Source organism: Budorcas taxicolor, chromosome 18 (assembly GCF_023091745.1).
Source record: "Budorcas taxicolor isolate Tak-1 chromosome 18, Takin1.1, whole genome shotgun sequence".
NCBI lineage: Eukaryota > Metazoa > Chordata > Mammalia > Artiodactyla > Bovidae > Budorcas > Budorcas taxicolor.
In genome coordinates, this window is record NC_068927.1 from 59,302,129 (window position 1) to 59,323,357 (window position 21,229).

At 55.2% G+C, this 21,229-nt stretch overlaps 1 protein-coding gene across 1 annotated transcript; it reads left to right on the forward strand.

Annotated features, from left to right (window-relative positions):
* The first annotated feature begins 8,682 nt into the window (after positions 1-8,682).
* SPACA6 (sperm acrosome associated 6) lies at positions 8,683-19,543 on the forward strand. Its single transcript, XM_052656841.1, has 12 exons — positions 8,683-8,750; positions 8,854-8,960; positions 10,422-10,565; positions 10,792-10,869; positions 16,815-16,883; positions 17,586-17,609; positions 17,983-18,060; positions 18,198-18,304; positions 18,384-18,386; positions 18,757-18,913; positions 19,030-19,240; positions 19,510-19,543. Exons 1-12 carry the CDS (start codon positions 8,683-8,685, stop codon positions 19,541-19,543), a joined length of 1,080 nt encoding a protein of 359 aa, XP_052512801.1.
* The last annotated feature ends 1,686 nt before the right edge of the window (positions 19,544-21,229 follow it).

Sequence of the window (21,229 nt, forward strand, 5' to 3'; positions counted from 1 at the left end):
TGCAATGAGCAATGATGGAATTCCCAAACAGAGAAGTATCATTCAGTTCCTCGGTGGAAACATTGTTCTGAGAATGCTCAGTTCAGTTGCTCAGTTGTGTCCAACTCTTTGCGACCCCATGGACTGCAACACGCCAGGCTTCCGTGTCCACCACCAACTCCCGTAGCTTACTCAAACTATGTCCACTGAGTCGGTGATGCCATCTATCCATCTCTTCCTCCTCTGAGAGTGCTGGCTAAATGCAATTACTAAAAAGAACCAAATAAGAGGAATAAATAATGGGAGGATGTATCCTTATCATCTACAGTTAGTATGATTATATACCAGGGACATCCAAAAAGTAACTGGAAATCTATTAGAAGCAATACAATAACTCATTAAGGTGTCATGTTACACCACAGTTTTTCCACTTTAACACTATCGGTATTTGGAACTGGGCAATCCTTGTTCTGGGGCAGAGGGAAGATGTCCTACAGGATATTTCGCAGCATCTCCATCCTCCACTCACTAGATGCCAGTAGCATCCCCCTCCCTGACTCAGCTGGGACAAACAAAAATGTCTCCAGCCTGTGCCAAGTGTCCCCTGGAGGGAGAACAAAATCACTCCCATTAGCAGCAGATTACTTCATTTGTCAAATTCGATCACTTTCTTCCATTAAAAAATAGTGGAAAATTATTTTTGTTCCACCTGGAATGATATTGTGTGTGGTGTGAGACAGGGATCTAATTTTACTTGTTGCTTCTTCATCAGATCTTAACTAGTATGTATAAGTTATAGTTTGCCAACTCAAAGAACTTGATAATGAGTTCTATTTTTCTGTAAATTCTCTTGGGCTTTCTCAGTAGGGGATCTTATTATCTGCAGATGATGACACTTTTGTCTTTTCATTTCTCACATTTACACTGCTTGTTTCAATTTCCTGTCTAGCTGCTTTTCCTGGCACTTCAGGAGCAATTATCATCATGTTAATAGTGAAACACTGCCTCACTATTAAAGATAGCCAACATGTGGAAACAATCTAAGTGTTCATCAACAGATAAATAGATAAAGAAGATGTGGTATATATACACAATGGAATACTGCTGCTGCTGCTTGGTCGCTTGGTCGCTTGAGTCATGTCAGGCTCTGTGTGACTCTATGGACTGTAGCCCACCAGGCTTGTCTGTCCATGGAATTCTCCAGGAAAGAATACTGCAGTGGGTTGCCATTTGCTCCTCCAGGGTATCTTCCCAAGCCAGGGATCAAACCCAGGTCTCCTGCATTGCAGGCAGATTCTTTACCACCGAGTCACCAGGGAAGCCCAGTGGAATACTACTCAGTCATTAAAAAAAAAAGATGAAATGATGCCATTTGCTGCAACGTGGATGGACCTAGAGATTCATACTAAGCGAAGTCAGTCAGACAGAGAAAGACAAATATCATATGATATCGCTTACATGTGGAATCTAAAAAAAGTCATACAAATGAACTTATTTACAAATGAGAAATAGACCCACAGACAGAAAACAAACTTATGATTACCAAAGGGGAAGGGGAGGGATAAATTAGGGTGTTGGAATTAACACATACACACTACATGCATAAAACCACAAATAACAAAGACCTACTACATAGCACAGGGAACTGTGTTCAATATTTTGTAATAATCTATAAGGGAAAAGATATAATTGAATTGAGCTGCACCTGAAACTAACAAAGTGGGAATCAACATTTCAATAAAAGTTTTTAAAATATTTTAAAAGATGAAAAAAATCTTAGATTCTAGTCATCTCTGCTAGCGGATCACAGATGAATGAACGATCATTCTGATTGGCCCATATTGGGTCACTTGTCCAGGGGGAAAGGAGAAAGGGCATTTTATTCGAACATCCTTGTTAGAGTCACCTGGAATGGGTTTCTCATGGGAAAGACAGACTCTATCACCAGAAGAAGGAGAAGTGGATGGCTGATGAGCTTGAAAAAACGGTATCCACTCCCACTCCACTCTCCATGAACCTCAGAACCATCCTCTCTCCCATTTGCTGAGATGTGAAGAGTGGAATAGTTGAAGGCCCTTCACCATTCAGACGACTAGAAGGCATGGCCATAAGGGAGAGAAATAGGCCATGGAGAAACCCTCCCTTAAAAACCACACCAAACCTTCCACCCAGGAAAGAGTTAATAGTGGGACTAAGATTTGTCATCTTCTGGGGCTTCCCCGGTGGTCCAGTGTTTGAGAATCCACCTCCCAATGCAGGAGACATGGGTGTGATCCTTGGTCTAGGAAGATTGCATGTGCCATGAGGCAAGTGGACCTGCGAGCCACAACTGCTGAGCTTACACACCCATGCTTGGCAACAAGAGAAGCCACCGCAATGAGAAACTTGCACACCATAACTAGAGAAGGTCCTCATGGGGCAACAAAGACCCAGTACAGCCAAAAGTAAAAAGTAAATTGAAAAATTGTCATCTTCTTCCCACCACCAGCCAACATGCACAGAAAAGGTGGCCCCCTCCCCAGTTCCTAAATCCACTGGGGTAAGTTGCCATTTGGGATTACTTAACAGCATGATGGGAGCACCTGTTGCATTTGGATCGTCTGGTATTAATATTTTGGGTGATCTGCCATCTGAGGATTATCACACCTGTGAGGATTAAGTGGTGCTGTGGGGCACTGTCTTGAGTTTGGAAGCATTCTCTGGTGACGCTATAAGATTATGCCCAGTTTGGGGTTGATCCCTCCCATGGAAGGATTCTTTGCTACTTGGAAGTTCATAACCTTCGTGTCCCCATTTCTACAGCATTAATAAGTGAGTCCTTGATTCAGACCTACTTCAGGGCAGGCTGAAGTGTCTTCCTGGCTCACAGTTTCTGTTCCAGGGAATTGCAGACGGCCTTGTGGAGGGCGGGGAGTTTTTATTTTCCATTGGTATGCTGTTCTAAAGGGATAATAGGAAAGGCAGAACTTCTGTCTCAGGAGTTGATGGGAATGGTGGTCGCCTTGTATTGTAGTGGGATAGGAATTACGGATATTGGGTATCAAGGACTGACAAGAACTGTGGTACTGTGTGTCAATGGCAGATGGGAGTGGTGGACCCTGAGTCTCAGGGGCTGATGGGAGCGAATGGTGGGTGCTGAGTCTCAGGGGCTGATGGTAGTGAACAGTGAATCTTGAGTTTTAGAGATGTGTGGAAATGGCAATATTTCAGTATTAGGTGTCAAGGGAGTTATGAACTCTGTATATCAAAGAACGATGGAAACAGTGCTTCCTATGAGTCACTAACAAATGGTAACAGAGGTCTTATGCTTCAGGAACTAACGGGAATTAAGTTCTTTTATCCCAGAACTTAGGCAAGTCTCAGCCTAACCCATAAACCACTTGTTATTCATCCATCTCTCCATTCATTCATTTGGCAAATGTTTTCCTGAGCCCTTCCTCTGAGCCACACCCTATGCTGAGTGATACTGAGGACATCGAGATGACTCAGACTTCCACGGTGCCTTCAGAGAACTCTCAGAGACAGACCCAGACGTCGAGAATCACCAAACAAGGGAATCAAGGCAAGCACAAGAAGACAGCATGGTGGTGTGGTTTTTGTCCTGATATGAACGCAGGGCATCTGAAGATGAGAACAGACTGACAGTCATTCTGGATGCCAAGTCAAGGTGTAGGGTCTGACAAAAGATCCTTTTATCAAGTGTGAATCTGTGTGCATGACAAGTCTAACCTATGCTGGACAGCAACCCCAGGCAAGTTGGCCATTTTCACAGAGGTAGCCGGTCTCCAAAGAAATGGCATAGCACATGGACCCAGAGAGGCCTGGGTGAATGGCCTGGGCTCTGCCATTCACTTGTAAGCATGGGAAACTCACTATTCAGAATCTCAGTTCTCTCATCCTTACATGGAGATAAAACAATTCTTAAAAATAAGACTGCTGCTGGGAAGTCCCTGGCGGTCCAGTGGTTAAGACTCCATGCTTCCAATGCAGGGGGCATTGACTTGATCCCTGGTGAGGGAACTAAGATCCCACAAGTAGCAGGGTGAGGCCAAAAAACCCCAAAAATGTTGACTGAGACAATGTATAACAAATACTCAGCCCAGAAAACTGTCCTTAAGTAGACATTCAAGAAAGGATTGCCATTTGTTATTACTCCTATCATTAGTAATTAGTGACAAAATTTAAAGAATCTAGAAGTATTTATCAAATATCTGGGTCAAGAGGCTTCAGAGCATTGGAAGAAATTATAGTTTTTTAAAAAACAGTAATTTGCATATTCATAATCATTAGTTTCTTTATGTGAAAAACCCCTCCTAGTTGATAACAAAAATGGATGAATAAGGTTTTCGCAAGTGACACTAGTGGTAAAGAACCCGCCTGCCAATGAAAGAGACATAAAAGACGCTGGTTTGATCCCTGGGTCAGGAAGATCCCCTGGAGGAGGGCATGGCCAACCACTCCAGTATTCTTGCCTGGAGAATCCCATGGACAGAGGAGCCTGTTGGGCTACAATCCATGGGGTCACAAAGAGTTGGACACGACTGAAGCGACTTAGCACACACACATGGATGAATAACACAGGATATAGTGTTAAAAAAAAAAAAGCATAGAATAATATGATCCCACCTGGGGACAAAACAGAGGGGGTTAGTATAATACATGCGTGAAAGTGAAAGTCACTCAGTCCTGTAGGACTCTTTGCAACCCCATGGCCTATACAGTCCATGGAATTCTCTAGGCCAGAATACTGGAGTGGGTACACTTTCCCTTCTCCAGGGGATCTTCTTAACCCAGGGATCGAACCCAGGTCTCCCGCATTGCAGGCAAATTCTTTAAGCTGAGCCATATGGGAAGCCCAATAAACAAGTACAAAAGGATATAATTCTTCTGGAAAGATTCATAAGAAACTGGTAAGCATGAGCTGTCCCCAGAGAGGAGTAGGTGGCCAGGGACAGGGCAGGAGGAGACGGCATTTTTCACTGTTGGAACCCCAGGACCCTGCACTCACCACTCCCTCAACGTGTCCTCAATATGTCCTCTGGGCCCTAATGTCCACTAGGTCCCAATCGGCACACAGTGCCTGCCCTCTTCTGCACCCCCTTCTCCCTCTGGTTCCCCATCCAGAACAACTCCTGGCCCCCGCAGTCTCAGGGCCACACTCCTGGTTGTTTTATCTTCCTGACCTCTTCCATCCTCATCACCCTCCTCACATTCTCTGTCCCACCCCCTCCTCTGGGTCCCCAGGGTCCCCGCCTCGGATCAGGCAACCGTCTCACCATCCTCCAGCAGTCTCTTCCCCCCAACTCATCCCCCACAGGCCCCAGAGGGATCACTTTGACACCCCAAATCTGACCCTGCCCCTCCCTTTGCTCCCAGACACCCACATGGGAAAGTTCCCCGCCCCCGGCCAGCCAAGCGCTGGGCACCTGGCCCCGCCCACCATCTCAGCCTCCTCTTGCAGGCTCCTGAGTTCCCATCAGACTTGACCGCCTGCCCTTCTCCCAGAATCGCCCCCCTGGTTTCCTCTGGGCCTCTGCTTCAGCTGTGCCCTCCGCCTGCAATGCCCTTACGGACGCCTCTCTCTCTCTCTCTCACACAATTCAGATCTAACTTCTCCTAGCTCTTGGAGGTCACAACCACCGCCTTGTCTGGAGGCCCTTTCGGCTATCGCCAGCTGAAAGGATTCCTGCCCCATACCCCGGGGCTCCCACAAGCCGCTGGACCCTCCCTTGGTCATACCCCGATCGCCCAGGATTGGAACTGTCTGCGTCTGGGTCTGTCTCCTCCATCAGACTTGTGAGCTCGGACTGCAAGGGCAGATCTGGGTCTGATTCACCTTTCCGTCCCCTAGTGGGTGGGTGGGTGGAGAAACCGAAGCGGAGGGAGGGGAAGGAGGCTGGGAGAGCAGAAAGGGGGAGACAGAGCGAGGAGAGGAGAAGACCCTGATGGAGGGGCGCGGGGGGCGTGATGTAAGGAGAAAGAGACGCGGAGACGGAGACACGGCGGCGGGGGGTGGGGTGGGGGGAGCACAGGGCCAGGAGGAGGCAGGCAGAGTGAAGGAAAGGGAGGAGAGGTGGAGGGGACGAAAGAAAGCGGAGAGAAGAGAACCGGCCCCGGCCGAGGGAGGAGGGAGGGAGGAGCGGGAGCGCCGCCGGCTCACCCTACCGCCTCCCAGCCCCTTTTGTCCCTTCCCTCCTCCCTGCGTCACGCTCCCCGGCCCGGCCTCTCCGCCCCGCTCCCTCCCCCGCCCCGCTCCCTCCTCCCCGGGGCTGGATGGAATTTTTTCCCCTGGACCGGGGCCAGCTCCGGGGCAGGGGCGGGGCGGGGGGGGGGGGGTCGGTGGCGGTGGTGGAAGCCAGGCCGGACTGGGCCGGGCGGTGGGGAGGGGCCGGGGCGGGGGCCCCCCTGGGGAGGGGGCTGGTCCGCCGGGGTCCCGGGCGGGGGAGCCGGGCCCGCAGAACCGGGAGGAGGCCCAGGCCGGAGGGAGTCGGGGAGGAGGGAAGGAGGATGGCTGGGACGCCGGGAGGAAGGGGAGAGGCCGTCGGGCGGCGGAGGCGGGGAGAGGATGGAGAGCTGGCGGCGGTGGCGGCGGCGGCAGCGGGGCCCGGCTCGGCCCGGCCCCGGGGGGCTGCCCGCCGAGACCCTTCCCCCGACGCGGGAGCGGTGGAGCCGTGAGTCTACGGAGAGGCAGGGGCGTGGGACCCGGGGCCCGGACTCCAGGGTCCTTGGATTTCTGGGTTCCTGGAGGAGGAGGCGGGGGCTGGGGACCCAGAGTCCCGAATCCTTGTAGGTGGGAACTGGGGGGGCCTGGATTCCGGGGTTCAGGAGAAGGAGCGGGCGAGGAGCGGTGCAGGAGCACCTCCTAGACTCCACTGGGAGGGGAGAGATGGGGCTGGGATAGCTAGAGAGGCTCGGAGCCGGAGGAGACTCGGGAGGGATGCCCTCCCGCGCTCTCAGGGGAGCTCAAGGGAGAGGCTGGCTCTGGAGGTGCCTCTGGCCGCGGAAGGGTTAACGTCTGGCTGGAGGGGCGGGGGAGGGGCAGGGAAGGGGCTGCGGGGCTCTGAGGGGTCAAGGGTGAGCCGAGCCAGTGGGAGGGGGCTGCCGAGGAGGGGGAGGTTGTCTGGGCTGCCAGACAGGCCAGGGTCAGCGGCGGGGGCAGGGGATGTCTGGCGCAGGAGAGGCCCAGCGTCCAGGCTCCCTCGGGGACCGGGATTCCAGTCCCCGGCCCCCTCCTCCCTCAGACCTGGGCGTCCGCGACCCGGCCCCTCCCGCAGAATTCCAGCGTCCGAACCCCAGCCCCCTTTTTTTAGCCCTGGACCCTGGAGTCTGGGCCTCCAGCCTCTTCTTCCCTCAGCCCTTGGAAGGGAGGAAGGGGGGGGGGGGGCCGGGTCCACATTCCAGCCCCCTGATTCTCCACGAAATCCCAGAGTTCGGGCCCCCAGACCCTTTCTCCCCCTAACCCAGGTGTCCCCACCTCCTCCTCTTTGGCCCCAGCTGGAGTCCAGCCCTCTGGGGGTTAAGGGGGCGGGGCCACTGGTTGCCATGGTGCCAGACTGTTTGGGTCTGCTCTCTGACCCTTGGGGGCTCCCCAGGGTCTGCGGGGAGGGGGAGGGGGGCCCAGACCTGGGCGAAGTCCTGCGCCAACCCTTTCCCCGGGTCGGGCCTGCGGGCCCGGGGAGTCCGCGTTTCCGCCGAGGCCCGGTGCAGTGACCTCGATCGGGTCCTGACCCCCGCCCCCCGCCCTCCGCTCTCTGCGGGCCTCAGTTTCCCTAGGAGAGACGTGCCGGAGCCGCACGGCGATGCTGCGGCCCCGCGAACCCTGAGGACGCTCGGCTTCCCTCGGCTCGCACCCCCTCCCCAGGCCCCCGGCAGCCCCGGGGCATGCTGGGAGCCCGGGCCTGGGCTCCGGGCCAGGTTGGGGGGGTCGGGGGGGGCGGGGGCCGCCTCCTCCCTTCCCCTTCCTCCCCACCTTGGCCCGGCTAGCGCCCCTGCCGGAGGGTCGGGGAGGCCGGGAAGGAGGGAAGCGGGATGCGAGCGGGGTCCGCGGACCCGGCCCTGGGCTCCCCCCTCCGCCCTTCCCCCCGGCCTCCCCCGCCCCTCCGCGCCTCCCCGCCTCCCCAGCAGGTCGCTACCCCGGCCCTGGGCCCCTGCGCGAACCACCCCCACCCCACCCCCGGCTCCAGACCTGGCTCCGAGCTGCGGCGAGGGGGAGGGAGAGAAGGAAGGAGAAGGGGGGGTGGAGGGAGGCGAGAGACCCGGGAGGGAGAGAAGGAGAAAGAGAGAGAGAGAGGCAAGGAGGGAGACGGAGGGGGAGCAGGAGGCCGGGAGATGGAGAGACGAGGGAGGGAGGCAGGCAGGGGGAAGAGGGTTGTGGGGGGGGGTGGGGAGGAGAGTGAGACGGGGAAATCGAGGGAGAGAAGGGAGGAAAGGGACAAAGACAGAGGGAGGGGGGCGGAGCAGGGGAGGGGGCAAGGCCGGAGGGAAAGGGAAAGAAGCAGAAAGGAGAAGAGGAGAGAGAGCAAGGCGGGGGAGGGCGGAGAGACACGGCCTGAGAAAGGCCCCTGCGAGCCGGGGACGGCCGCGCGCGGGGGGAGGCGCGGATGGGCAGCGCAGAGCCGGGGAGGAGCACACGGAGGCTGCAGGAGATGGGGACCAGGTGAGGCCGAGGGCGAGCAGGCCGGACCGGGAGAGAGGACCGGGAAGATGGAGCTGGAGCGGGAGACGGCGGGAGCGAGACCGCTGGAGCCCTGGACCGAGGCGGAGGTTCTCAGGTGCACAGACTCAGCCCCGGGCTGGGGAGGGCGGGTGCTGGGCCCTCTAGCCTGGAAGGCCTGGCCCCTCCCACTCTTGCCCCCGCCACCCTCCCCACCCCAGCCTACGGCTGGCTGGGGCTCAGCCTTACCACCTGCGAAATGGGGGTGCCGATGGCACCTCGTGCTCAGCCGGAGAGATGACACAGGCCTGGGGCGGCATCCGCGGATGTCAGTGTGGTACTTGATGAGAGGCCAAAAGCAGGGGTGAGAGAGGAGCAGATACCCAGACAGGCTTTCGCGGGTTTATAGCCCCTGGGCGGCCTCCGCCCTGCTTCTGGATTTCCGATTATCTGACAGGTAGGGTCAGGGAGGGAGCTGGCCCAAGTGGCCAAACTCTGAAACTGGTGAAGTTCCCTCGGACCCGGGATCCAGGAAGCCGGGCTGCGTCTTTTCCAAAGGAGAGAGGCCTGGCTGGATTCCCGGGACTGAGGGAGGGGCCGGGGGCCTGGCCTCCTGGGTCCCCTGGGGAGAAGAGGGGCTTGAGGACTCGGACTTTTGAATCTCAGGGAGCAGTGGGGGCTAGGGGACCTGGATTCCGGGGACCTTCGGGGAGGAAGAGGCCGAGAGACTGACTCCTGGGTTCCTTGGGGAGGAGGGGGCCGGGGGCCCGGATTCCTGGGTCCTGGCACCCACCCGTAGAACCGACCTTGCGGGGCCTTCGCCGCACACAAGCTCGTGTCTGTGGGTCCGTGTCGGGGGCTCACCATCGCGGCTGGGGCCTCCCCCGGCCCTCCCCGCCCTCCCTGGCCCCGTCTGTCCGTCCATCCGTCTGTCTGTCCACCTGCCGCGCCCCCCGGGCTGAGGTAGGAGGTTGTATAGTTGAGGAGGACACCCAAGGAGATCACTATACGGCCTCCTAGCTTTCCCCAGGCTGCGCCCTGCACGGGACGGCCGGCGGGGACCCCTGGACCCTGGTCCCCTGCCCCACCCAGCCAGGCTGGGGAGGGGGAGCTGCTGCAGGGACCCTGGGAGAGAAGCGGGGCTGTCCCTCCTGTCCTCATCCCTTTCCTTTCTCCCCTTTCCTTCAGAGAGTTTCTCTCCCATCCAGAAATCTCTGCTTGGCTTTCTCTGTCTCTCCATCTCCACTGGGTCTCTGTGCAGTGGCCTCTGAAACTGTCTCCATTAGTCTCTTATGGTGTTTTCTGGATCTCTGGCCTCCTGGTGTCTTCCTGTGGCCTAGTTTCTGTCTTTCGGGCCCTTACGGTGTCTCTGTGCCATGTTCATTTCCCCGGCACCCCCACCCCCACCCCAGGGCCTGGCAGGCCCCCCCACACACAGCGCACTGCCGGCCTCTGCGTCCCTGAGACCCTTTAACCTGTGAGGACGTCCAGGGTCACAGGTGAGGTTCTTGGGAGCCTGGCGTCCGGCCCAACCACCAGCCTGGGGCTTGCCGGCCCGACCCCCTGTCCCCTTCCTCCCTGAAAACCCCCACAGGGGGAGCCTGACATTGGATTGGTGACTGAGACCTGACCTTTGACCCCTGCATCTTGAGCCCCTCCCCCGCACCACAGTGACCTCACAAAAGTTACCAGCTTTCGCCCAGGCTGCGACCCTCCGCCATGGCCTGGCTGGCCCCTTGGAGGGCCATCCTGCCCTCCCTGGCGGCCCTTGTGGTCTCTGGGGCTTCAGCCTGGGCCTGTCTCCTCTGCTTCACGTCTTACGAGGAGCGTCTCCAGATTTGCCAGATCTTCGCCGGCCTGGACAGCCCCGACCTCGGGAAGTGTGAGGAGGCCTTCGCAGACGCCTTTAAGGGGCTGCTGGACACTGAGATCAGTGAGGAGACTGCCCCTTGCTCCCCAGCATCCTCCTGGGATGGGAGGGGGGCCGAGGGTAGGTGGAGGGAGGGACCTGAGAGGCCTGGAGAGACTGAGAGGGACGAGACACACAGATGGGAGAATGGAGACGTGGGGAGCAGAGCTCGGAGACAGAGGGATGACCACCTCGGGGACATGGTGCCGGGGGAAGCAGTTTCCCCCCAGCCCCTGCTTCCCACCACCAGACTACGAGGAGAGGGGCCAGCTGCACGATGCCTTCACCCAGATGACCCACTCCCTCCAGGAGATGGCCGCTGCCCAGGGTGAGTGGGGCAGGATCCATGGCACTGGGATATGGATGTCTGAGCCTTTGTGGGGCGGAGGGCACGGGGGAGAAAGCCCAGAACGTGACAGTGATCTTGATGGTAGGATGCCAAGGGAGCTGGGTGACCTTGTCAGGGAGCAGAGACGGGCAGGGCCTGGTGGGTTCAGGGCAGAAGGAACTTGAGTCTGAGGCCAGTGGGGCTCAGGGAGGTGAAACCTGCCCTCCCTCTGTGGCTTGCCCTCTCCCTGGCTGTGAGATTCTGGATGCATCACTGCCCCTGTCCCCAACTTCGGGCCTCAACTTACCCATCTGAGAAAGGGGACAAGCACTTTGCCTTCGGCAAGGTGTGGGAACTCAGTGAGACGGAGGGGGCTCCAGCAGTGGAGACAGACTTCAGGGAGGAGAGCTTCCTCTAGGATAAAACTCCCTACAGTTAGCAAAGTGATTCCACATCTTTTACTGATGGAGGCTATTAGGGGGCCCAGAAGACAGGTGGGAGCAGGGAGGGAGAGCATCACTGGGGAGACAGGCACATGTGACAACCTTGAGGGAGTGAGACACAATCAACACATGCGTGTGACAGTGTGAAGGGATCACAGGGCTGGGGTGACCCTCGTGGCTGAGGGGCAGGTTGAACAGTGATCACACCAGGCCACAGTGGTCACGTGACACAGGACTCCCTCCAACCCCTGCCCCTGCATGCTGGAGACTGGAACTATGGGTGGGGAAGCGTTCATGGCCGTGTCCGTGGTCTGGGGGCTCCGCACTTATTTCTACATTTCAGTTCTATTACTTCTTTTGCTTCCTACTCTTGCCTGTGAGCTTTTTGACAAACATAATCCCCAAACATGAGGAGCTTCCCATCCATCTGGGGGACTCCCAGTGCAGGGGGGAGGTGCAGCATGGAGAAGACTTCAGCTGCAGATTCCCCCACCCACAAAGGGAGAGCTGGGGAACTCAGAGCTGGGGGTGAGGGTGGGGGAAGAATTCTGGGAAATGCCCTTCTCCCCTACATCAGAAGTTTTCGAAAAGAGCAGAAACAAGTCCTGCTCTGGGTGCAGAAGACCCTGAGGGCAGTGTGTGGGACCAACTGGAGCAGGGGAGGGAGTGGAGGCTGGGAGGCCCGGGGTGGAGGCTGTGGTGAAGGAGGCCAGACCTGCGGTGGGGAATCTGTGAAGGTGGAGAAGAGAGGACCAGGCCTGGGTCTGATGAGCTGTTCAGGGGGAGGGGAAGAAGAGGGTTAGGGACTGTGTGCCGGGTCTGGCTCCGTGTCTGAGTGGGCAGTGGTCATCTCTGGGAGGAAGAGCAGGAGAAAGGGTAGATGGCCAGCTGGCTGAGGCTGCAGTGACTGCGAGGGGCCTGGGGGACGTCCAGGGTACAACTGGGAGTCAGGGAGATTTGAGACTGTCCCAAAGAAACAAGGCTGTGAGCAGGGGAAGGGCAGGGTCAGCTCAGGGTGTAGAAAGATCCTCGAGGGCCATATGGATGGACTGGAGGGAGAGTCTGGGGGCCGCGAGAAGCTGGGGCTTTACGTTCCATGGGTATTTACTGACTGTGCCAGGAACACCACCAGGGACACAGCTGTGACCCAAACTGCAAGCCACCTGCCCTCAGGTTGCTTGCACTGATTATTAAACGTAATCAGTGAAATGCCATAGATGTCAGTTGGTGATCCATGCTATGGAGGGAAACAATAGGGGGAGAGAAAGGGGGCTGGCCAGTGGGGTGATCGTTTTACTAAACAGGTTGATCAGGGGAGGTGCAAATGAAAAGATCCAGTTGTGCAAAGAACAACTGGGGGAACAGAGAGAGCTGTGCAGGTGACCTGGGGAGAGAGCTTCCAGGTGGTGGAAAGAGCCAGTGCAAAGGCCCTGGAGCCAGTGGGGCTGGAGTGGACCATGTAGGCCAGTAGTTCTCCAGCCCCACAGTGTATGTCAGAATCTCCTGGGACCTTATTAAAATGCAGGCTCCTGGGCCCCACCCTCTGTTTCTGAGCCTTAGGTCTGAGGTGGGGCCCAGAGATGGACATGTCTAACAAGTTCCCGGGTGCTGCTGCTGCTGTGCTGGGAACACACTTCGGGAACCGCTAGGGTGCGTTCTTGAGCCAGCTTCAGCCAAAGGACCCCCTCTTTCCAGCTCATACCCAATGATCACTTCAGCTCTTGCTCTTGATGTGGGGAAACCCTTTGGAGGATTTTACAGGAAAGAGGGGTTCTGACTAAGGCCATGTGGGTCAAAAGCAGACGCCGAAGGCCTAGGGAGGAGATGGTCAGTGGTGTCTTAAACTTGTGATGGTTGGTGGGGGCTGAGATGAACCTGCCCCTTGCCTGGAAGATGCTGTGTCTGCAAAGTGTGATTTATGTTAATAATCCTTCTAAAGGATGTCCTTGTACTGGCCCCATGAGGTGTAGTTTTATAGCTCCATTTTCCAGATAGGGAAGTTGGGGCTCCCCTGGATGGACCCAGGGGCTGTCTGGACCAGACGTATGTAGGATGATGGGGATGGGAAGAATCGAGACGACTCCTGGGTCTCTCCTGAATGGAGGCCTGGAGAGATGGACAGGTGGGCTCAGAGTGGTTCCCGGTGGTGGCTGCTGACACTGTTAGTGTCGTGTGGAGGGCAGTGCGTCTACCGCAGGTAGTGGCCACCCGTGGAGACTCTGGAGTTTGGCCACATGGGTTCCAATCTAGCTGTGTGACCTTGGCTGATTTCCTAACCTCTCTGTGCCTGGGTTTCCCCATCTCAGATTAGGGGGTGATAATGCCAGTAGTTGACGATTCTGTAACACAGACATTATCGCATTATGGTCATTTAATGGTACCTAGCATGTAGTTTGGGAGGAGGAGGCTTTTATATTCTATGACATGAAATCCTCATCACCAATGCTGTGAAGTAGACACCAATATTGTCCCCATTTTATGAATGAGGGGAAAAAAACAAGGATCAGGAAGGTTAAATACCCGGTCAAGGTCACATAGGGAGGAGTGCATCTGATGGGTAGCATGGAAGTGAGACAGGTGTGCGCATATTTGGGACAGACAGGACTCAAACGCAGGTGATCAGCAAGTCCAGGCTCCCAGTGAAGCACCTCTTTGGGGAGACTATAACTCGTGCCCCTTTGTGGTTAACACAAGCCTGCCTCTTGCCCTTTTGGACATTTTGCTCCACCCCTATTCACTCCCATGCTTCTTGCCTGCCCCCTGGCTGACTTGGTGTATCCCACACACCGTCCCCCAAGAGCCATTTGGTTTGGCCCATGGATATTCCTTGGCTGCCTCCTCCAACATCATGACACGCCACTCGGACCACATCCTCCTGACCATACTGCCATCACCAGACCACAGCTCCTGCCTGCCTTGTGGCCAAGGAGAGACTGCTAAGTCCTTGACCCCTCATTTTGTACCTGCTTCCTGGCTTCAGAGCCCCCTTCTCTCCAGCTTCTACCATCACTTCTATGATCATTACTTCAGCCAGATTCTTATCAGAATCCTCAATTCCCTCCCTTTATCTATGGTTTAACCTAAGGTTAAAACCTGCAATGTCTTAAGCAGGGTAGAAGTTTATTTTTTCCATATAAAATAAGTCTTAAGGTAGGCACTTAAGACTACTATGGCAGCTCCATTTTCCTGGGGACTCAGTACCCTTCCAGCTTTCTGCCTTACCATCCTAGGGTATACTACTTATCCTCATGGTCCTATATAACTGCTAGAGTGCAGCCATCAAATCTAAGTTTCAGGCAACAGGATGAAAGAAGGGGAAAGGGGCCAATAAAATGGCACCATATCTCTTTTAAGGCTACTTTCTGTGATTCACATCACACTTAAACTTACATCTCAACCATCAGAACTTGGACACATGACCACAGCTAGGTCACATGACCACAGCCAGCTACAATGGGAGGTTGGGAAATGTCTTTTAACTGGGGCAGGGTCGGGGTGCTTTCTCAGCTGAAACGTGGTGATATGTTATTAAGGAGAAAATAGATATTTTGAGGCAACTGGCAATCCCTGTGTATTAGTTTGCTAGGGCTGCTGTAACAAAAAACCCAGAGACTGGGTGGCTTAACTAAAAGAGGTGTATTTGCCCACAGTTCTGGAGGCCAGAAGTCCGGGATCAAGGTGTCAGTGTCAGCAGGGTGGGTTTCTTCTGAGGCCTCTCTCCTTGACTTGCAGAATGACTGTCTTCCCTCTGTGTCTGTGTCCAAATTTCCTTCTCTTCCAAGGAAATCAGTCATGTTGGGTTAAGGCCCACCTGAAAAACCTCATTTTAATGTTGTTACCACCTTAAGATTCCATCTCCAAATACAGTTACGTTCTGAAGGACTAGGCTTAGGACCTTACTGTATCAATTTGGAAGAGGTGAATTCAGCCCCTAGCACCCCACCACATGAGCACTGGTGGCTCAGTGGTAAAGAATCTGCCTGTGGTGCAGAAGACGCAGGTTCGATCCCTGGGTGGGGAAGATCCCCTGGAGAAGGAAATGGCTCCCCATTCCAGTATTCTTGCCTGGAGAATCCCATGGACAGAGGAGCAAGGCAGGCTATAGTGCACTGGATCACAGAATTGAAACCTGACTTAGCAACTAAATAACAACAACAAAATCCTGCCACACTTCTGACTTCCAAAGCCACCTCCACCTGTAAATCATTGCAGCCATCCACTTTGAGAAAGTTCCCCCCATTTTTTTTTTTTTTTTGAAGGCCATTACGGTGGTGAAAAACTCAAACATCCATAAGAGCAGAGAACATAGAAAGAGTGAAAGAGGGGTAGAAATGAAGAGACTGGGAACTCTGGAAAAGTGGGTGTGTGCCCTGTCTAGAGTGGGTGGCTGCTGCTAAGCCCCAGCCAACTGCTGCCTCATGGAAATAGTGCCTCTGTTACAGCTCTTCCAGATTTCGTAAAGGGATGCCAAACATTTTATGTGACTTTTCCCAAACTTCATATGATGGCAACTGGGTCATTTTTTAAAAACACTTTCCAGGCCAAATATAACACATCCAGCGGATGAATTGTGGCCCCAGGCTTCCAGCTGTGGTGCTCATTCCAGTTGAATCCTGGAATTCATTCTACACATACTTATTCCTAAGACTCGGGGGCCCTTTCCTGGGTTCTGAGGACACAGCACTAAAGAAGGACTTGTTTGCTCACTTAAGAGACAGTCTTAAATGCTCACTATGTATATATGAATAGATGTATTTGCAAACTGGTGAGAGCTATGAATGGAACAGACGGAGTACTGTTAGAGACAAAGATAGGGGACTGGATTAAATTAGATTTGTGGTCAGAGAAAACCTCTAAGGAGATGACATGAGGGATGACAGGAAGGAAGAGTAGGAGTGGCGGGGGGAGGTGTGCTGGAGACTGAAGACAGCATGTGCAAAGGCCCTGAGGTGGCAGAGAGCATGATGCTTTCCTTACTAGGCGAAACGAACTGCAGGAGACTTAAGAGTTGCGGGTTCCATACCTGGGTCAGGGAGATCCCCTGGAGGAGGACATGGCAACCCACTCCAGTATACTTGCCTGGAGAATCTCCATGGACAGAGGAACCTGGTGGGCTATACAGTCCATGAGGTCACAAAGAGTCGGACAAGACTGAAGCGACTTCGCATGCAGAGGGAGACGAGACTAGGCCAGTCTACACAGGGCCTCCTAGGCCATGGGAGAAATTTGACCTTTATCCTCCCTTTCCTCCTTAATAAGATAACATGGATGCGGAGTCCTGTCAGAGTGATTAGTCCAGAGGCTGATTAGTCCAGAGGCAGCAGAAGGAAATTTGGGGGTGTGCCCACCATCCAGATAAGAGTAGGAGGCTGTGGCATATACCAGAGACCTGGGGATAGCAGGGGCTGGGGGAGGGGCACAGACATGATGGCAGCCAGGCCTGTCAAGCTCCGGCAGCCTGGGGGAAGGGTCTTTACCACAAGGACTCCCTCCACCCTCCAGGGTCCTTTCGGGTTGCCTTTCTTCATGCCGCGGAGAAAATGCAGAAGATTATATTGCAGCTTAAGGAAGGTAAAATAGACTCTCTTCTTCCCCCAGGCACAATTACCAAACCCAACTCCGAAGACCCCATCCGCTCCCATCAAGCCAAACCCCCGGCCCGATCTCTGAGCCGAGCTTCCCTTGTGGGTCACTCTGGGCACAGCCTCTTACCCTGCTAGGACCACTCTGGGTCCGGCCCTGCCTCCGAGGCAAGGTTACCTCTAGCTGGGACCGCTTTGTAGGACAATCCTGTCCCAGACTAGCTTGGGCCTCTTCATGGATCAATGTCTGACCCTAGGCACTCTGTGACAGGTTTCCTTTCCATGCGGGGCGTCTTAGTGGGCTACGTCCAGCCTGACCACACCTCTAATTGGACGCCCTAATTAGGCTCTGTCCCCTCCGATGATCGCCTGCGATCTAGGCCCGTCCCGCTCGATGGGATACACCGGGGCTGGACCTGCCTCCTGGGTGCCAGCAGCAGGCATGTGCCTGACGTCTTAATGGAATGCTGCAGGGCTGGCAGGGTCCCCAGGTGAAGTACCGCAGGCCTGGCCCCGCCTACAGGGGGGAAGCTGCAGGCTTGGCCCTGCCCCTTTGGTAGAGCGCGGCATACCTGGCTCTGGTCCCTTGGAGGAATGAATGCATCCGGCCCCGAAACGTTTCCTCTAGGGGAGTTTCAAGGGGGCACCTGCCGCGACTTACAGGGTGGTAACGCTTCCCGTCTCTCCGCAGTGCAGGCCTGCATTCCTCCCTGCGGTAAGCACGTCATTCAAAGCTCAGAATTGCGGGGGGAAGGGAGGTGGTAAGGGCCGAAACCTGGGACTCTTGGAAGGGCACGGGTGCCTCTGATCCGAAGGGGCCAATGCGAGCCCAGGAGAAGAGTAAGAAAACCAGTTCACAACCCTCACGAAAGGCGGGTCCGAAAAAAAAAAAAAAAAAACAAGGCAAACCAATAGGGGTCCTAGAGGCTGGAGAGTTGTGAGAGCCAGCCAATGAGCGCGGGAAAGGCGGGGTCCAGATTTTGTCCGGCAAGGAGAACCCCGGGAAGTTAAATAGACCTTATGGTGGCTGAAGGGACCCTGGCCAGGGGAGGCAGATGGACCCCAGACCCAGCGTTCCCACCACACAGGACTCCAGGAGGTCACCCGGCGTTTTCGCTGCCGCGGATGCTACTCCAAGGTCTGCGACCTCCCGCTTGACTGCCCAGGTGAGGGGCGTGGCCTTGAAAGGCAAGAAACCTGAAAAACTGGGAGAGGGCTGAGCGAGGAAGGGGCTGGGGTTGGGGTGGGGGGGGGGGGGTCGGACGTGGGCGGGCCGAGGTGGCGATGCGAGACCTGTCTTCAGTTCAGGACCTGACGGTGACTCGGGGTCGTCAGGCCATGTTCTCTTGCACTGTGAACTTCCAGCTGCCTAAGGAAGAGATCACCTATTCCTGGAAGTTCGCAGGAGGTGTGAGTCGGGGCGGGTCCAGCGTGAAGGGCTTTAGGAGGCGGTTTATGCTTCACTAGAGGATGGAGAGTCAGGAGGCAGGGAGTGGGATTCGAGGAGGCTCGGTCTAGACTCATGCTTCGTGCAAGGGGACTGTCCCGGCATTTGGGGGTAAGGTCAAAGCTCAAAATGCAGTGACAGAGCCCAGGGGTGGGTTGTCCGTAGGAGTTTCAGGCGGGAGAGCAAACCCTAGGCCCACGAGGCGGAGTCAAGGCTTAGGGGGCGGGGTCGTGCGTGAACGCTCGGTGAATAAGAGGGTGAGGCTGGGGCTCGGGGGTGGGGGGGGGCGGTGGCCTGGCTTAGGGGCGGGGCTTCATGTAGCGGTTTGCCGAGAGGGCGGGGAGACTCTCTTCTGTGCTCGGGGCGGAGCCGGCTGCCCTCGGCCTCTCGCCGCTTCAGCCCGAGCGTCCCGCAGCTCCGGACTCAAGATCCAACCTACTTCCGAGATATTCCGCGGGCCCAAGGTTACCTGGCGCGGATCCGGCCGGTGCAGCCCACGCACCGCGGGACCTTCTCTTGCGTGATCACGCACGACCAGCGCCCCCTGGCGCGGCTCTACTTCTTTCTTAACGGTGCGGGCCGGGCGGGGCCGCGCGGCGGGACAGGCGGGGCCGCGCGGCGGGACAGGGGGCGGGGCTGCGCGGCGGGGGGTGGGGCTGGCGCCCGGCTGACGTGCGCGTCCCCGCAGTGACGGGCCCGCCGCCGCGCGCGGAGACCGAGCTCCAGGGCTCTTTTCGGGAAGTGTTACGCTGGGTGCCGCGGGAGGCGGAGATGGTCGAACCCTGGAGGCCCAGCCTGGGCGAGCTGCTGGCCAGGCCCGAGGCTCTGACGCCGGGCAATCAGTGCCTGCTCGTGGCCCTTGTGGCCTTAGCATCAGCCAGTGTGACCGTGCTGGTGTGGTGAGTCCCCGGGACCCCGGAGTCCCAGCCTCCGGCTCTCTCCTTACTGAGACTGGGACGTTTGGGTTTCTCAGCCCCTCCTCCCTCAGATCCGGAATTCCGAGTCGCCAGCCCCCTCCTACTCAGGAGTCATAACCCCCAGCCCCTGGTGTCTCAGATCCAAGAGTCCAAGCCCTATCACCCGCCTTTGGAACCTAGGCTCCAGGACCCAAATTTCTGGTCCCCAGCCTCTTCCCCCGCCACACACTAACATCGCCTTGTTTCCCCAGGATGTTTTTTCGATGGTACTGCAGCGGCAACTAACAAAGGTATCTTTTTTTTTTTTCCTTCCTTATCCTGTTTTCATCCTTAAAATAAAGAATATATTTTGGCTCCCTAGATTCTTTCATCGTTGCAAGTGATCGCTACAAACAACTTAGGGGGAAGGGCGGGATATGCCCAGGTGCACATGCCCCCATAATGATGGTGAGAGGCACCGCTGTGGCAGGGCAGGGCCCTGTGCTGAGGGCTTTAGGTGCACGCCCAGGCCCCTCCCCAGATTTCCGGCAGTGTCCTGGACATTTATGCCTGCATCAGTCACCCTCAAATAAAGACCTTCGTGTCGCCCCCAAAGCCTGTTCCTCCCCCAGAACTTTCTTGGTGTCATCAAGTGCATCACCATCCACCCAGCCGCTCGACTGGAAACCTAAGCTGTATTTACTTTCTCCTCCATGTCTCACCTATTTCCAAGTCTCAGCCTTTTCAATTCCTAAATATCTCATGGAGTTGCTCTGTGGTGCACCACCATCTCTTGCCTGGATCTCTGCAGCAGTATCCACACTGGTCTCCCTGGCTGAGAGTGGGCTCAGCCTTGTCCCAGTGCGATCCATTCTCCACAAAGCAGCCAGAGTGTTGTTATTTTTGGCTACTTTGGCTAAGGTTTTAATTTTTTAAATTAAAATTTATTGGAGTATAGTTTATTTTCAGTGTTGGTTAGTTTCTGCTGCACAGCGAAGTGAATCAGTTATACATATACACATATCCACTCTTTTTTAGGTTCTTTTCCCATATATGTCATTACAGAGTATTGAGTAGAGTTCCCTGTGCTATACAGTAGGTTCTTATAAGTTATCTCTTTTATATATAGTAGTTTGTATATGTCAGTTCCAATCTCCAGAGTGATATTCTAAAGTTTGTCAGGTCAGGTCACTCTGTCCAGAACCCTTCAGTGGCTCCCATTGCTACTGGGCCAAAATCCACCTCCCCTCAAGGTCTCCAAAGCACCCCCTGTATTCGCCATTATTCCTCTTGTTCTATCCAGGATCTAGGGTACATACTATTTTCTTCCTAGAATCATGTTTCTTCTCCTTTTTGTCTAGTTAGCTCAGTTATGATTTCCCCTGAACAGCCTTTATGTACATGAACCTATTTGATCTCCAGGACAACTCTGTGGGCAGGCACTATGTTGGTGTGCCTGACTCCCCTTCTCTATCACCCTTCTCTTTATTCTCTAACCCACCATTCTTTGCAGGTCCCTGGAACATACAAAGCTCAGTCCTGTCCCTGGGCCTTTGCATGTGCAGTTCTTCCTACTTGAAATGAGATTACTCTGACCCTCATGAAGCCACCTCCCTCTCACTTCACAGGTCTCAGCTCAGATTATACCTCTGACTATTCCCTTCCTCCCACATGATACCCCCCCCCCCCCATTTTATTTTTACTTTTTGTGTGACTGGCTTGTGAGATCTTATTTCCCTGACAAGGGATTGAACCTGGGCCCTTGGCAGTGAAAGCTGGGAGTCCTAACCACTGGGTAGCCTAGAAAATCTCGACATCCCCCTATTTTTGCTTGTGCACAGCATTCATTCAGACCTGATGTAAACTTATTTTTCAATTTGGTTTTATGGCTTCCCCACCTAAAAGGTAAGCTCTCTCATAGTATTCTTCACCAGTATGTTCCTTTTCACTGATTCATTCAATCAGAAAATACCGAGCGTTTATTATGCATCA